This window comes from Symphalangus syndactylus, chromosome 1, assembly GCF_028878055.3.
Source record: "Symphalangus syndactylus isolate Jambi chromosome 1, NHGRI_mSymSyn1-v2.1_pri, whole genome shotgun sequence".
NCBI lineage: Eukaryota > Metazoa > Chordata > Mammalia > Primates > Hylobatidae > Symphalangus > Symphalangus syndactylus.
Genome location: NC_072423.2, coordinates 110,039,859 through 110,058,372, shown reverse-complemented (window position 1 = coordinate 110,058,372; position 18,514 = coordinate 110,039,859). Strand labels below are relative to the sequence as shown.

General features: G+C 37.7%; 1 protein-coding gene across 7 annotated transcripts in view; it reads left to right on the top strand.

Annotated features, from left to right (window-relative positions):
- Positions 1–18,514, top strand: part of DOCK3 (dedicator of cytokinesis 3) — a 677,098-nt gene that overhangs the window by 185,498 nt on the left and 473,086 nt on the right. For all 7 annotated transcript variants that reach the window (XM_055275673.2, XM_055275643.2, XM_055275636.2 and 4 more), the window contains exon 4: positions 9,708–9,763. In XM_055275673.2, the coding sequence (XP_055131648.1) occupies positions 9,708–9,763 (56 nt within the window). The remainder of the gene's footprint in view (positions 1–9,707; positions 9,764–18,514) is intronic.

Below are 18,514 nucleotides of genomic sequence, written 5' to 3'. Positions count from 1 at the left end.
AGAACAGACAGACTGCCTCCTCAAGTGGGTCCCTGACCCTTGGGTAGCCTAACTGGGAGACATCTCCCAGTAGAGGCTGATTGACACCTCATACAGCCAGGTGCACCTCTGAGACGAAGCTTCCAGAGGAAGGATCAGGCAGCAACATTTGACGTTCTGCAATATTTGCTGTTCTGCAGCCTCTGCTGGAGATCCCCAGGCAAACAGTGTCTGAAGTGGACCTCCAGCAAACTCCAACAGACCTGCAGCTGAGGGTCCTGACTGTTAGAAGGAAAGCTAACAAACAGAAAGGACATCCACACCAAAACCCCATCTGTACATCGCCATCATCAAAGACCAAAGGTAGATAAAACCACCAAGATGGGGAGAAACCAGAGCAGAAAAGCTGAAAATTCTAAAAATCAGAGTGCCTCTTCTCCTCCAAAGGAACGCAGCTCCTCGCCAGCAATGAAACAAAGCTGGACGGAGAATGACTTTGATGAGTTGAGAGAAGAAGGCTTCAGACGATCGGTAATAACAAACTTCTCCAAGCTAAAGGAGGATGTTCAAACCCATCGCAAAGAAGCCAAAAACCTTGAAAAAAGATTAGACAAATGGCTAACTAGAATAAACAGTGTAGAGAAGACCTTAAATGACCTGATGGAGCTGAAAACCATGGCACGAGAAATATGTGATACATGCACAAGCTTCAATAGCTGATTTGATCAAGTGGAAAAAAGGGTGTCAGTGATTGAAGATCAGATTAATGAAATGAAGCAAGAAGAGAAGTTTAGAGAAAAAAGAGTAACAAGAAACGAACAAAGCCTCCAAGAAATATGGCACTATGAGAAAAGACCAAATCTATGTCTGATTGGTGTACCTGAAAGTGACAGGGAGAATGAAACCAAGTTGGAAAACACTCTGCAGGATATTAACCTGGAGAATTTCCCCAACCTAGCAAGACAGGCCAACATTCAAATTCAGGAAATACTCAGAACGCCACAAATATACTCCTCGAGAAGAGCAACTCCAAGACACATAATTGTCAGATACACCAAAGTTGAAATGAAGGAAAAAATATTGAGGGCAGCCAGAGAGAAAGGTCGGGTTACCCACAAAGGGAAGCCCATCAGACTAACAGCTGATCTCTTGGCAGAAACTCTACAAGCCCGAAGAGAGTGGGGGCCAATATTCAACATTCTTAAAGAAAAGATTTTCAACCCAGAATTTCATATCCAGCCAAACTAAGCTTCATAAGTGAAGGAGAAATAAAATCCTTTACAGACAAGCAAATGCTGAGAGATTTTGTCACCACCAGGCCTGCCTTACAAGAGCTCCGGAAGGAAGCACCAAACATGGAAAGGAACAACAGGTACCAGCCACTGCAAAAACATGCCAAATTGTAAAGACCATCGATGCTAGGAGGAAATTGCATCAACTAACGAGCAAAATAACCAGCTAACATCATAATGACAGGATCAAATTCACACATAACAATATTCACTTTAAATGTAAATGGGCTAAATGCCCCAATTAAAAGACACAGACTGGCAAATTGGATAAAGAGTCAAGACCCATCAGTGTGCTGTATTCAGGAGACCCATCTCACGTGCAGAGACACACAGAGGCTCAAAATAAAGGGATGGAGGAAGATTTACCAAGCAAATGGAAAACAAAAAAAAGCAGGGTTGCAATCCTAGTCTCTGACAAACAGACTTTAAACCAACAAAGATCAAAAGAGACAAAGAAGGCCATTACATAATGGTAAAGGGATCAATTCAACAAGAAGAGCTAACTATCCTAAATATATATGCACCCAATACAGGAGCACCCAGATTCATAAAGCAAGTCCTTAGAGACCTACAAAGAGATTTAGACTCCCACACAATAATAATGGGAGACTTTAACACCCCACTGTCAACATTAGACAGATCAATGAGACAGAAAGTTAACAAGGGTATCCAGGAATTGAACTCAGCTCTGCACCAAGGAGACCGAATAGACATCTACAGAACTCTCCACCCCAAATCAACAGAATATACATTCTTTTCAGCACTACATCACACTTATTCCAAAATTGACCACATAGTTGGAAGTAAAGCTCTTCTCAGCAAATGTAAAAGAACAGAGATTATAACAAACTGTCTCTCAGACCACAGTGCAATCAAACTAGAACTCAGGATTAAGAAACTCACTCAAAACCGCTCAACTACATGGAAGCTGAACAACCTGCTCCTGAATGACTACTGGGTACATAACAAAATGAAGGCAGAAATAAAGATGTTCTTTGAAACCAATGAGAACAAAGACACAACATACCAGAATCTCTGGGACACATTTAAAGAAGTGTGTAGAGGGAAATTTATAGCACTAAATGCCCACAAGAGAAAGCAGGAAAGTTCTAAAATTGACACCCTAACATCACAATTGAAAGAACTAGAGAAGCAAGAGCAGATACATTCAAAAGCTAGCAGAAGGCAAGAAATAACTTAAGATCAAAGCAGAACTGAAGGAGATAGAGACACAAAAAACCCTTAAAAAAATCAATAAATCCAGGAGCTGGGTTTTTGAAAAGATCAGCAAAATTGATAGACTGCTAGCAAGACTAATAAAGAAGAAAAGAGAGAAGAATCAAATAGATGCAATAAAAAATGATAAGGGGGATATCACCACCGATCCCACAGAAATACAAACTACCATCAGAGAATACTATAAACACCTCTATGCAAATAAGCTAGAAAATCTAGAAGAAATGGATAAATTCCTGGACAAATACACTCTCCCAAGACTAAACCAGGAAGAAGTTGAATCCCTGAGTAGACCAATAACAGGTTCTGAAATTGAGGCAATAATTAATAGCCTACCAACCAAAAAAAGTCCAGGACCAGACAGATTCACAGCCGAATTCGACCAGAGGTACAAAGAGGAGCTGGTACCATTCCTTCTGAAACTATTCCAATCAACAGAAAAAGAGGGAATCCTCCCTAATTCATTTTATGAGGTCAACATCATCCTGATACCAAAGCCTGGCAGAGACACAACAAAAAAAGAATTTTAGACCAATATCCCTGATGAACATTGGTGCAAAAATCCTCAATAAAATACTGGCAAACTGAATCCAGCAGCACATCAAAAAGCTTATCCACCATGATCAAGTGGGCTTCATCCCTGGGATGCAAGGCTGGTTCAACATATGCAAATCAATAAACGTAATCCATCACATAAACAGAACCAAAGACAGAATCCACATGGTTATCTCAATAGATGCAGAAAAGGCCTCCGACAAAATTCAGCAGCCCTTCATGCTAAAAGCTCTCAATAAACTAGGTATTGATTGGATGTATTTCAGAATAATAAGAGCTATCTATGACAAACCCACAGCCAATATCATACTGAATGGGCAAAAACTGGAAGCATTCCCTTTGAAAACTGGCACAAGACAGGGATGCCCTCTCTCACCACTCCTATTCAACATAGTGTTGGAAGTTCTGGCCAGGGCAATCAGGCAAGAGAAAGAAATAAAGGGTATTCAATTAGGAAAAGAGGAAGTCAAATTGTCCCTGTTTGCAGATGACATGATTGTATATCTAGAAAACCCCATCGTCTCAGCCCAAAATCTCCTTAAGCTGATAAGCAACTTCAGCAAAGTCTCAGGATACAAAATCAATGTCTGAAAATCGCAACCATTCTTATACACCAATAATAGACAAACAGAGCCAAATCATGAGTGAACTCCCATCACAATTGCTTCAAAGAGAATAAAATACCTAGGAATCCAACTTACAAGGGATGTGAAGGACCTCTTCAAGGAGAACTACAAACCACTGCTCATTGAAATAAAAGAGGATACAAACAAATGGAAGAACATTCCATGCTCATGGGTAGGAAGAGTCAATATCGTGAAAATGGCCATACTGCCCAAGGTAATTTATAGATTCAATGCTATCCCCATCATGTGACCAATGACTTTCTCTACAGAATTGGAGAAAACTACTTTAAAGTTCATATGGAACTAAAAAGGAGCCCGCATTGCCGAGAGAATCCTAAGCCAAAAGAACAAAGCTAGAGGCATCATGCTTCCTTATTTCAAACTATACTACAAGTCTACAGTAACCAAGACAGCATGGTACTGTTACCAAAACAGAGATAGAGACCAATGGAACAGAGTAGAGCCCTTGGAAATAATACCACACATCTACAACCATCTGATCTTTGACAAACCTGACAAAAACAAGCAATGGGGAAAAAATTCCCTATTTAATAAATGGTGCTCAGAAAACTGGCTAGCCATATGTAGAAAGCTGAAACTGGATCCTTTCCTTACACCTTTTACAAAAATTAATTCAAGATGGATTAAAGACTTACATGTTAGACCTAAAACCATAAAAACCCTAGAAGAAAACCTAGGCAATACCATTCAGGCCATAGGCATGGGCAAGGACTTCATGTCTAAAACACCAAAAGCAATGGCAACAAAAGCCAAAATTGACAAATGGGATCTAATTAAACTAAAGAGCTTCTGCACAGCAAAAGAAACTACCATCAGAGTGAACAGGCAACTTACAGAATGGGAGAACATTTTTGCAATCTACCCATCTGACAAAGGGCTAATATCCAGAATCTACAAAGAACTTAAATTTACAAGAAAAAATCAAACAACCCCATCAAATAGTGGGCAAAGGCTATGAACAGACACTTCTCAAAAGAAGATACTTATGCAGCCAACAGACACATGAAAAAATGCTCGTCATCACTGGCCATCAGAGAAATGAAATCAAAACCACAATGAGATCCCATCTCACACCAGTTAGAATGGCGATCAGTAAAAAGTCAGGAAGCAACAGATATTGGAGAGGATGTGGAGAAATAGAAACACTTTTACACTGTTGGTGGGACTGTAAACTAGTTCAACCATTGTTGAAGACAGTGTGGCGATTCCTCAAGGATCTAGAGCTAGAAATACCATTCGACCCAGCCATCCCATTACTGGGCATATACCCAAAGGATTATAAATTATGCTACTATAAAGACACATGCACAGGTATGTTTGTTGCAGCACTATTCACGATAGCAAAGACTTGGAACCAACCCAAATGTCCATCAATGATAGACTGGATTAAGAAAATATGGCACATATACACCATGGAATGCTATGTAGCCATGAAAAAGGATGAGTTCATGTCCTTTGTAGGGAGATGGATGAAGCTGGAAACCATCACTCTGAGCAAACTATCGCAAGGACAGAAAACCAAACCCCGCATCTTCTCACTCATAGGTGGGAATTGAGCAATGAGAACACTTGGACACTGGGTGGGGAACATCACACACCAGGGCCTGTTGTGGGGTGGGGGAATGGGGGAGGGATAGCATTAGGAGATATACCTAATGTATATGACGAGTTAACGGGTGCAGCACACCAACATGGTACATGTATACATATGTAACAAACCTGCACATTGTGCCCATGTACCCTAGAACTTGAAGTATTAAAAAAAAAAAAAGAAATAAAAGCCACTTTGCTAAATGGCTGTGAATGGCAAATAATCACGCACAAAGAGAAGTTTTTTCCTTCTCTTTATAAAAAACATAATGTTTGCTTCAACCATCAAACCTAATTAAGAAAATTCAAGAGAAAAATGAAAGTTTATTATATTTGCCCATGGATTTGCTTACGTTTTTTGTTTTTTCTTAGTGTAGTTCCACGGTTTTTTGTTTTATCATTTTCTTTCTGCTTAGAGAATTTTCTTTCAGTATTTTTTTTTAGGGCATTTCTGTTGATGACAAATTCTTTTTGTTTTCCTTCATCTGAAAATGTTTTGATTTGTCCTCCATTCCTGAAATGTATTTTTGGTAGGTATAATATTCTAGATTGACAGTGCTTTTCTTTCAGCATTTGACAAATGTGCCACTTCCTTCTGTCTTCTGTATTTTCATTGAAAATTATAGAAATTTGTATTTTAAATATTTTATACTTATTTTTCAAAAATCTAGAATGTAAAATACACATAACATTTACCATGAGTGACATTTAGTACATGCGTCATGTTTTACAAACATCACCATTATTATGTTCCAAAACATTTTCATTTCCACAAACAGAAACTTCCAAGCCCATTAAGTGGTCATATTTTTTCATCCTCCTGCTCCTGACAACCATTTGACTTCTTTCTGTCTCTGTGTATTTGCCTATTCTGAATATTTCATGTAAATGAAATTATATAATAGGTGTCTTTTGCATCTGGCTTCGTTCATTCAGCATAATGTTTTCTGAGTTCATTCATCTACATTCCTTTTTATGGCTGAATAAGATTTCACTGCACGTATATACCATTCTTTTTTTTATTTATTTTTGATATGGAGTCTTGCTGTGTCTTTCAGGCTGGAGTGCATTGGTGCCATCTCGCCTCACTGCAAACTCTGCCTCCTGGGTTCAAGTGATTCTCCTGTCTCAGCCTCCTGAGTAGCTAGGATTACAGGCATCCGCCACCATGGCCAGCTAATTTTTGTAGTTTTAGTAGGGACAGGATTTCGCCATGTTGGCAAAGCTGGTCTCAAACTCCTGATCTCAGGTGATTTGCCCGCCTTGGCCTCTCAAAGTGCTGAGATTACAGGCATGAGCCACCGTGCCTGGCTGGATATATACCATTCAATAATTTGAACAGCTCATTTATTATCAGTTGATAGACATCTGGGTTGTAAACAGCTTTTGGCTGTTGTGGCTGGTGCTGCTGTCTTTTATGGTTTTGATGAAAAATTTGCTGATAATTCAAGTAGGTTTTTTTCACTATAGGTAAGGTGTTGTTTCTCTCTTGTCAATTTTTTTCTTTGCCCATAGTATTCCAAAGTGACTATGTTGTAACTTGTGTATTTCTTTGGTTTTCTTCCTGCTTGGGATTCATTCAACTTCTTGAATGTGTACGTTCATGTCTTTTTCCAAATTTGGAAAGTTTTGTGTCATTTTTAAAATTTTACATTTCAAATTAGACTATTTTTTAAAGAGTTTTCGGTTTCCAAAACATTGTGCAGAAAGTACAGGGTTCCCCCCCCTCACAGTTTTCCTATTATTAATATACTGTATTAATGTGGAACATTTGTTATAATTGATGAACCACTATTGATACACTATTAATATTATTTATTATTTACAGTAAGGTTTACTGTTTGTGTTGTACAGTCCTAAGGGTTTTACAAAATGCACAATGTCATGTAGCTATCATTACAGTACCATACAGAATAGTTTCACCGTCCTAACAATGCCCTTGTGTGCCACCTGTTCATCCTTTCCCACTTCCCCTAGGAACCTTGGCAACAACCGTGTTTTTTACTGTCTCTATGGTTTTGCTTTTTCTAGAATATCATATAGGTCGAGTCATACAGTATGTAGCCTTTCAGATTGATTTCTTTCACTTAGCAATATGCAGTTAATGTTTTCCCCATGTTTTTGTGGCTTTATAGCTCATTTCTTTTTACTGCTGAATCATATTTCATTATATGGATGTGCTACAGTTTGTTTATCCATTCACCTGTTGAAGGACATTGTAGTTACTTCCAAGTCTTGGCATTTATGAAGAAAAATGGTATAAGCTTTTGTATGCAGGTTTTTTTTTGTATGAACATCAACTTTTCAACTCATTTGGGTAAATACCTAGGTGTGTAATTGCTGGATCATATGGTAAGGCTATGTTTCGTTTTGTATGAAACTGCCAGTGTCTTTTAAAGTGACTATACCATTTTGTATTCCTACCAGCAATGAATGAGGTTGAGTCACATCCTCACTAGTATGTCATTATTTTCTTCATGTACTTTTTCAGTGCAACTGTCGCATTGGGCAGTTCTGATACCACCAGAGAAGGCTGACAGAGGGAGTCCTATTAATGCTGGTTAGGGGTGTAAGTCCAGATAATCCAGGCAATCTCCACTGCCACTGTGTGGTGGGAGCTTGTTATTAGCTACTGGAGTAGAAGGTTTTGGGGTCCCTAAACAGTCAGCCACCTCTTACATTACCCCAATGTGGGTTTGAATGCTTTGTTACTGCCTGATGATGGTGAAAGTCTGGTATCTCCAATTGACCTTGCTCGTGTGGGTGGGGATTAGGTCACAGTTTTTTGGGGTGGGGGGCAGAAGGGGGTGCTGTTTGACAGCAGTGTAGTGGTTATTGTTTAAAAGTTTTCTGTCTTAATAGGATGACCTTTTCCTGGTTCTTTGGCTAGAGAGAGCAAGTTTTTGTTGGAGTTTCTTTCTGTCTGTACCTGTTGGTGTTTCCAGGTTTCCAGCTTCTTCACTTTAAAATAGCCTGATACATATGGCAAAAAGATAAACTAGGGAATTCACCACTATGTTATTTTGTGTCTCCCACATTCCCTAGTTGGTCTGCCTTCTTCTCTCCACCTTTCAGAATATTTTTTATTTTGGAGATATATATATATGTATATATATATTCCAGAGTTTTTAGGTATGCACTAGGTGTTTATTTGGAGAAATACTGAAAAGTATGTTTATTTCATCTTCCCAGAAGTGTATGCCAAGCATGTATATTTTAAAGTTTTTTACTATCAATTGTTTTTTTAAAAACAGATAAACAATAGTCATCATTTAGCTATGGTTACATGCAGTTGCTTTTTAAATCCTTTTTTTAAGTCTCTATATTCTCCCATATTAGGATTTTACATTAGTATATGCTGTCTTTTATTATGAGCCAAAATACAAAACTCATTATTGTAGTCTAATTGCTTATAGCCTTCATTTGGATGATTATTGGTGGTAGTGTGGGCCAAAGAGTATAAAATATATTTAGGCCGTGTGTGTGTGGGTGTGTTTAAGACAGGTTCTTTCTCTGTCACATAGGCTAGAGTATAGTGGTGCTATCATAGCTCACTGTAGCCCCAAACTTCTGGGCTCAAGTCACCCTCCCAAGTAGCTAGGACTACAGGTGTGCACCATCACACCTGGCTAACTTTTTAATTGTTTGTAGAGACAGAGTCTTGCTATGTTGCCCAGACTAGTCATGGAGTCCTGGCCTCTAGCAGTTCTCCCACCTCAGGCTCCTAAAGTGCTGGGATTACAAGCATGAGCCGCCAAACATGTAAGCCATTCATGTTTTATTTAAAGAGCATTTTATACATCAGGAGATGGGGGCAAAACATTGATTGAAAAACTGATGTGGTTTTTTTTTTTTTTAAATATGCTACTTATTCTTTAGGAATTGAAATCAAATTATGGTAAATAACAAAGTAGAAACAGTTTTGGAAAGAGTAAAAGGAGACATATTTTAGAAGTTCTCAAATTGATTCACTCCTGTGAATATTAGTGATAGCTGGAGTCTGAGAATTGTTTTTCTAGCTCAGAGCTAGATAATCTGTAAGTTGTTGGTTAGATGATGATATTCGTTTTGGAGATACATGACAAGTTCTGTACATAATACTATTTCTGGAGAGTGAATTGATGGACCATTTCTCTAATCTATAACTCTTTTAAAATTAAAATTTAAAGTTTTATTTTTGCAGTGCTAAAGATCACAGTTGTCTCCTGAGGATAGATTTTGATTGCATATGGCCGTGAAATTCCTACCTAATATACCTTGTACAGCTCTGCATACTTAATATGCAAAGTGGTTGCTGTAGCAGGAGATCTACTATGTTTCTGTGCTGAAATCTGATTGCTATTTTTGTACATATGGAATGTTAATCACAATTTATTTTTTCTAACAGGAAATATTTTCTCTTTTACAGGGGATCTTTCCTGCAAATTACATTCACTTGAAAAAGGCAATTGTCAGTAATAGGGGGTGAGTAATTGGCCTTACTAAATTTATTTACAATTTTTATAGGCTACAGAGGAAGATTGTTTTTCGTTTTGGTTCATAATGTAAAATATACAATTGATATGTTTTCCTGGCAAAAATGTACATGCTTTATCATGTAATTTTGAGAGAATAATGTTTTCTTAAAATACAGACAACTTTAATCTGTTTTCTTGTATATGGAAGAAATGACGTTAGCTGTGAATTTTATAAAATCAATTAGGCATGCAGTATGTTTTAAAAAATTATGTACTATTTTGAGCATAGTCATTCATAGGGTAGGAGTTAAATATGTCATTTTGTTTTTACAAAGTGAAAGAGACTTTTAAAATTTTTTATTTGCAAGTTGAAATTGAAAAAGTTTAAAGGTATACCTTAACCATAAGAAGACAATATACAAAACGGTTTGATCACAGATTTTAAAAACAAAGCAATCTGCCTAAAAAGAGACAAGAAATAAATATATCAAAATGCTAACACTTGTTTTTGCATGTTGGGAATATGAATGAGTTTTCAAAAAATTCTTTGTCATGTTTAATAATAAGTATTATAGTTTCGATTTTATTTTTCAAAACTTATTATTTTAAAACATAAAATTTAGGTACTGTATAATTTGTAACCAAGGTAGCTTCCTAAAGTAGAAATACTGTTCTTGACTGGAGAGTGAGTAAGCATCAGAGTAACCTTCTGGTCAGTTATGGTTCATTCAGGAAAATAGAAACATGAGTCACTTTATGAGGTAGAATTTAATGTGGGAAATTATTTACACACGTTTGAAGAGTGAAAGAACAAAAGAGGAAATACTGATGTAACCCATAGATTATAACTGCATAAAGCGGCCTACACATTAATAATGGTGGAGATACCGAAACCCAGGAACTCAGAAATTAGATCTTGAGATACTGGAGCTCAGAAATTTCAGGAGGGAATATCAAATAGCTACTGTCGGTATGTATAAAGAAGGTGGTAATGAGGCTGTTTTGGGGAATGCCAAAAGCAGCTGGAGGCTGGAACCAATTTTCACTGTGAAAGAAATTGTTTACAGGAACAGCAGGAAACACACCTCTTTACCTTCTTTTCCCCAGTATCTTTCTAATGCTCCCAGCTGGCAAAGGAGACAGCAAAACACAGTTTGCAATTGCAGCCTCTTGATTAGTCCTTAGAAGAATAGATTTGGAGATGATAGTTATTATTAATTGTCTTGTATGCCTTCCAATATAAAATTTGTGTTGGGGAAATAGTAAGAATATAACTTAGAAGATTCTGATATGAATCCACAACTAGCATATTTATTTATTTATTTATTTATTTATTTATTTATTTATTTATTATACTTTAGGTTTTAGGGTACATGTGCACAATGTGCAGGTTTGTTACATATGTATCCATGTGCCGTGTTGGTTTGCTGCACCCATTAACTCATCATTTAGCATTAGGTATATCTCCTAATGCTGTCCCTCCCCCCTCCCCCCAACCCACAACAGTCCCTGGAGTGTGGTGTTCCCCTTCCTGTGTCCATGAGTTCTCATTGTTCAATTCCCATCTATGAGTGAGAACATGTGGTGTTTGGTTTTTTGTCTTCGCGATAGTTTACTGAGAATGATGATTTCCAGTTTCATCCATGTCCCTACAAAGGACATGAACTCATCATTTTTTATGGCTGCATAGTATTCCATCGTGTATATGCGCCACATTTTCTTAATCCAGTCTATCGTTGTTGGACATTTGGGTTGGTTCCAAGTCTTTGCTATTCTGAATAGTGCTGCAACAAACATATGTGTGCATGTGTCTTTATAGCAGCATGATTTATAATCCTTTGGGTATATACCCAGTAATGGGATGGCTGGGTCAAATGGGATTTCTAGTTCTAGATCCCTGAGGAATCGCCACACTGACTTCCACAATGGTTGAACTAGTTTACAGTCCCACCAACAGTGTAAAAGTGTTCCTATTTCTCCACATCCTCTCCAGCACCTGTTGTTTCCTGACTTTTGAATGATGGCCATTCTAACTGGTGTGAGATGGTATCTCATTGTGGTTTTGATTTGCATTTCTCTGATGGCCAGTGATGATGAGCATTTTTTCATGTGTTTTTTGGCTGCATAAATGTCTTCTTTTGAGAAGTGTCTGTTTATGTCCTTCGCCCACTTTTTTGATGGAGTTGTTTGTTTTTTTCTTGTAAATTTGTTTGAGTTCATTGTAGATTCTGGCAAAGGGCTAATATCCAGAATCTACAATGAACTCAAACAAATTTACAAGAAAAAAAGCATACTTCTTATTCTTCCCCTTCTCCTTTTACAAAACATGTAAAGCCATAAGGACATAAAAAAGAAAAACAACTTATACATCTCATGTTTATGAACCTTTGCAACAAATAGTCTGCCATCTCAAGTTTATAAGTAAGGACTATCAAAAGTATCAAGCCTGGATAGAAGTGTGGGAAAAGGAAAAGAGAGTATTTCGACTTGGGATTAGCAAAGCATATATTTTGGAAAGTGCTAAAAACATTTTCTGAATGTGAATGGCTTATCATATAATTCAGAAATAATATCCTTTATTTATCAGTAATGACGCTGATCAGAGCTGAAAGTGGGCAGAAGCTGTGAGGGACCAAGGTGAGAAAAGGAGATACAGATAATATCTAGGGATGCAGAAATAGAGTGCCTTAGAAAATACCAGCAAAATCATACACTTTCTGATGATGAGGAACTTATCCTAAGTTCATGAGTCATATGTCCCATTTATGATAGTTATAAAGGACATTGGGGAACACTTTGCTAGGAGAAGAATCCCTACCTGGATTCAGTTTGCCTCAGGAAAGTAGAAGTGATGTGGCTGTACATAAAATTACACACAGAGCAGCCATATTTGCTGGAAGTGGGATATAAATCTTAGAAAGCTATTTGGAATTGACCTCCATATCCAAATGTCCAATAAGTTGATGGTCCAGAATAAGAATTCTAAAATCTGGAGAAAATATTAAAAAACAATTGTCTGCAGGCACTGGAGAACAATTGGTTGGGCAAGATCTTGAGGGGCTATGATCTTTGAAGGAAGGGATGCACACAAGGGGAGCTTCATGTTTACTTTGGCCTTTTTCTCCAGATAATTTTTCATTTTACTGTGTTGTAGTGGAATAGAACCCAACCAGAAAGTAGTAGTCTTTCATGACATCAGCAATTTGGCAGAATAAGAAGTTTCAGCTCTCATCCCCCTACAGAAACACAGATTTAACAATCGTATACCAAGAAAAATACCTTCTAAGAGGTCCAGTATCCAGTGAAGAAGTTGCAGTACTCCAGAGGAGCACAAAACAGAGAGTAGACACATTGAAATGGCTAAGAAGAGCAATTTCACTCTTACCTTTGTCAGTCCCTTCTCCCAGCTGGTTAAGAGAGAATTTGTCCCAGACTGTGACTCTTCCAGTGGGGCAAAGAAAAAGAGGACTGTACATCAAACATCTTTAACATTTGTGGGTGCTGCTTGAAAGACCTTTTTCTATCCCACTCACCCAGAGTGCTGGAGTAGCCAGTATAATTTAAACATGCGGGGGAAGCTAAGAACAAAGAAAAGGAGTGAGAGGCTCACTGCAGCTAGCTTGCCTCTGCAAGATTGGGAAAAGTGCACAACCCTAAGATTTCTGCAGGAGGGAGGATGAGGAGTGGGGGCAATATCCCATCATTTCAATGCATCACTCTAGAGAAAAGTGGAGGGCAGGCAATTGTGGCCAGTAGAGCTCTGCAGGTTTGGGAGAAGATGCATATCTGTGAGTCTTCTCCCTCAGAAGGGAAAGAGAAGAATGAAGCATACATCCTGGAATTTTAAGAGTACTGCCTTAGGGAAAAGAGATGGGCAGCTTACTGTGGCCATCATTTCTTTGTGAGATTGGGAGAAGGCACAGAACCCTGAGACTCTCAGGATGGATGGAGGAATGAAGTGCGTACATTCATAGAAAAGGTTTGAGAGGTTCCCAGAATCTGAGTTGGGCTGATTGGTGAGGGTGTTTGTCTATTGAAGTCAGTCCATAAAGACTGGGAGAAGTGGTTGTTTCTTCAAATGTGCAGGCCCCAAAGCAAAGCTGCAAGGAAGATGAAGAATCAGGAATACATGACACAATCAAAGGAACAAAATAAATATTCAATAACAGACCCTAAAGAAAAGGAGTTCTATGAATTGCCCTCAAGACAACTCAAAATAATAGTCTTAAAGATTACTTAACTAAATGAGTTACAAGAGAATACAGACAACTAAATTAAATGAGGAAAATGAAAAGTGAAAATAATGAGAATACCAACAAAGAGATAGAAACCATAAGAAAGCAAAGAACCAAACAAATTCTGGAGCTGAAGAATACAATAAGTAATATGAAAATTCTATAGAGAACTTCAACAGCATTCTTGATCAAATAGAGGAGTGAGTCATCTTGAAGATAGGTCATTTGAAATGATCCATTCAGAGAATCAAAAAGGAAAAAGAGTGAAGAAATCCTGAGAACCTAATGGGATACCATCAAGCAAACCAATATACTCAATATGGAATTATCAGAAGGGGGACAGGAGAGAGAGGAAGAGAGAGAGCAAGGAAAAGAAAGGAGCAGGAAACTTATTTAAAGAAGCAATGGCTGAAAACTTCCCAAATCTGGGGAGGGAAATGAACATTGATCCTTGAAGTCCAAACAACCCCTTTAAGATGTTCATATTCTTTGTAGGGACATGGATGAAGCTGGAAGCCATCATTCTCAGCACAGTATCACAAGGACAAAAAACCAAACACCGCATGTTCTCACTCATAGGTGGGAATTGAATAATGAGAACATTTGGACACAGGAAGGGGAACATCACACACCGGGGCCTCTCGTTTGGTAAGGGGAGGGGGGAGGGGCGCGAGATAGCATTAGGAGATATACCTAATGTAAATGACGAGTTAATGGGTGCAGCACACCAACATGGCACTTGTATACCTATGTAACAAACCTGCACGTTGTGCACATGTACCCTAGAACTTAAAGTATAATAAAAAAAGAATCCAAAGAAATCCATGCTGAGATGCATTGTGGTCAAATTGCCCAAAGTCAAAGAGAATTTTGAAAGTAGCAAGATGAAAAGGACTTGTCTTATATAAGAGAGCCTCCCTAAATCTGCTGTCAGCAGATTTCTCAGCCAAAACCTTGTAGGCCAGAAGGGAGCAGGATGATATATTCAAAATACTGAAGGAAACAAAAAACGCTGTCAACCAGTACCCAGCAAAACTGTCCTTCAGAAATGAAGTAGAGAGAAAGGCTTTCCCAGATAGGACTGAGGGTATTCATCACCACTAGATCTGCCTTATAAAAAATGCTAAAAGGAGTTCTTTAATGTGAAACAAAATGATGCTGTACAGCAACATGAAAGCATACAAAAGTATACAATTCACAGGCAAAGGCAAATACATACACATATACAGAATATTCGAATACTGTAAAGATAGCATATAAATAATTTTAGTATAAGTTAAAAGTATTAAGAATAACTGTACAAAACTTGTTAGTAGATGCACAATATAAAATATGTAAATTGTGTCACCAACAATAAAACATTTGTTGAGAATTAAAATTGTCAGGTTTTTGTTCTTGATTTTTTTTTTTACAGCATGCAAATCTTTTAAGTTTAGCAAATCTTAATTACTTTTAAGGGAACTGTGAATAATGATTGGTTCTGTTTACATAGTTGGTTAATTAAGCTTTATTCTTACATATTCTTCCCATCTGTTAGGTCACACAATTCTTAAGTGTTAAAACAATGTTCTGTTGAATTCTAAGTCTCCCAGCTGTATTTGACTATTTGGTCACAATTCCAAATTGTTATTCTGACTGCTAAGTGATTTACTTTCAAAGTATTGCTCCAGTAATGTTAAAGATGTAGTTTCTACCACTTCTTCTTCAATTAAAGGAAATTTTAATGGCTTTTTTTCTTTATCAATTGGGATAAAACCCTCAAACAAAAAACATCAGAAATGAATCACATAAAAGAGTAATCTTAGTTTTTATTTCAGCATCCATATGAAATGCTTAGTGACCTTATTTCCCCCCCCCTTATTTTTTTAGAACTTTGAAAAACTCTTTTTTTCCTTCAACTTTTATTTTAACTTCCAGGGTACCTGTCCATCATGTGCAGGTTTGTTATATAGATAAACGTGTGCCATGGTGGTTTGCTGCACAGATCACCCATCACCTAGGTATTAAGCCCAGCATTCATTAGCTATTCTTCTTCTCCTTTTTTTTTTAAGGAAATTATATTTATTCAGGAATGAGCATTGCAATGGCAGTACACAGGCCATCATAAACCATGTACCCATGTGCATGCTCAGGGAGGTAAGGGGATACAAAGATTTCTTTTTTAAATTTTTTGATTATGCTTTAAGTTCTGGGATACATGTGCAGAATGTGCAGGTTTGCTACATAGGTATACGTGTGCCATGGTGATTTGTTGCGCCCATCAACCCGTCATCTACATTAGGTATTTCTCCTAATGCTATCCCTCCCCTAGCTCCCCAACTCCCGACAGGTCCCAGTGTGTGATGCTTCTCTCTTCATGCCCATGTGTTCTCATTGTTTAACTCCCACTTATGAGTGAGAACATGTGGTGTTTGGTCTTCTGTTCCTGTGTTAGTTTGCTGAGAATTATGGTTTCCAGCTTCATCTACGTCCTTGCAAAGGACATAAACTCATCCCTTTTTTATGGCTGCATAGTATTCCATGGTGTGTATGTGCCACATTTTCTTTATCAAGTCTATCATTGAAGGGCATTTGGGTTGGTTGGTTCCAAGTTTTTGCTATTCTGAACAGTGCTGCAATAAACATACCCATGCATGTGTCTCTATAGTAGAATGATTTATAATCCTTTGGTTATATACCCAGTAATGGGATTGCTGGGTCAATTTGTGTTTCTGGTTCTAGATCCTTGAGGAATCACCACACTGTCTTCCACAATGGTTGAATTAATTTACTCTCCCACGAACAGTGTAAAAGTGTTCCTATTGCTCCACATCCTCTCCAGCATCTGTTGTTTCCTGACTTTTTAATGATTGCCATTCTAACTGGCGTGAGACGGTATTTCATTGTGGTTTTGATTTGCATTTATCTAATGATCAGTGATGATGAGCTTTTTTTCATGTGTTTGTTGGCCACATAAATGTCTTCTTTTGAGAAGTGTCTGTTCATCTCCTTTGCCCACTTTTTGATGGAGTTGTTTTATTCTTATAAATTTGTTTAATCTTTGTAGATTCTGGATATTAGCCCTTTGTCAGATGGAGAGATTGCAAACATTTTCTCCCATTCTGTAGGTTGCCTTTTCACTCTGATGATAGTTTCTTTTGCTGTGCAGAAGCTTTTTAGTTTAATTAGACACCATTTGTCAATTTCAACTTTTGTTGCCATTGCTTTTGGTGTTTTAGTCATGAAATCTTTGTCCATGCCTCTGCCCTGAATGGTATTGCCTAGGTTTTTTTCTAGGGTTTTTATGGTTTTAGGTCTTACATTTAAGTCTTTAATCCATCTTGAGTTAATATTTGTATAAGGTTCTGTAAGGAAGGGGTCCAGTTGCAGTTTTCTGCATATGGCTAGCTGGTTTTACCAACACCGTTTATTAAGTAGGGAATCCTTTCGCCATTGCTTGTTTTTGTCAGGTTTGTCAAAGATCAGATGGTTGTAGACATGTGGTGTTATTTCTGAGGCCTCTGTTCTGTCCCATTGGTCTATATATCTGTTTTGTACTAGTACCTTGCTGTTTTGGTTAATGTAGCCTTGTAGTATAGTTTGAAGTCAGGTAGTGTGATGCCTACAGCTTTGTTCTTTTGGCTTAGGATCGTTTTGGCTATACGGGCTCTTTTTTGGTTCCATAGGAAATTTAAAGTAGTTTTTTTCTAAACTGTGAAGAAAGTCAGTGGTAGCTTGATGGGGATAGCATTGACTCTATAAATTACTTTGGGCAGTATGGCCATTTTCATGATATTGATACTTCCTATCCATGAACATGGAGTATTTTTCCATTTGTTTGTGTCCTCTCTGATTTCCTTGAGCAGTGGTTTGTAGTTCCACTTGAAGAGGTCCTTCACATCCCTCATGAGTTGTATTCCTAGGTATTTTATTCTCTTTGTAGCAATTTTGAATGGGAGTTCACTCATGATTTGGCTCTCTGTCTATTATTGGTGTATAAGAATGCTTGTGATTTTTGCACATTGATTATGTATCCTGAGAGTTTGCTGAAGTTGCTTATCAGCTTAAGGAGATTTTGGGCTGAGATGATGGGGTTTTTCTAAATATACAATCATGTCATCTGCAAACAGAGACAATTTGATTTCCTCTCTTCCTATTTGAATACCCTTTATTTCTTTCTCTTTCCTGATTGCCCTGGCCAGAACTTCCAACACTGTGTTAAATAGGAGTGGTGAGAGAGGGCATCCTTGTCTTGTGCCAGTTTTCAAAAGGAATGCTTCCAGCTTTTGCCCATTCAATATGACATTGGCTGTGGGTTCATAAATAGCTCTTATTATTTTGAGATACGTTCAATTGGTATAGTTTATTGAGTGTTTTTAGCCTGAAGCGCTGCTGAATTTTGTCGAAGGCCTTTTTTTGCATCTATTGAGATAATCATGTGGTTTTTATCATTGGTTCTGTTTATGTGATGGATTACATTTATTGATTTGTGTATGTTGAACCAGGCTTGCATCCCAGGGATGAAGCTGACTTGATCGTGGTGG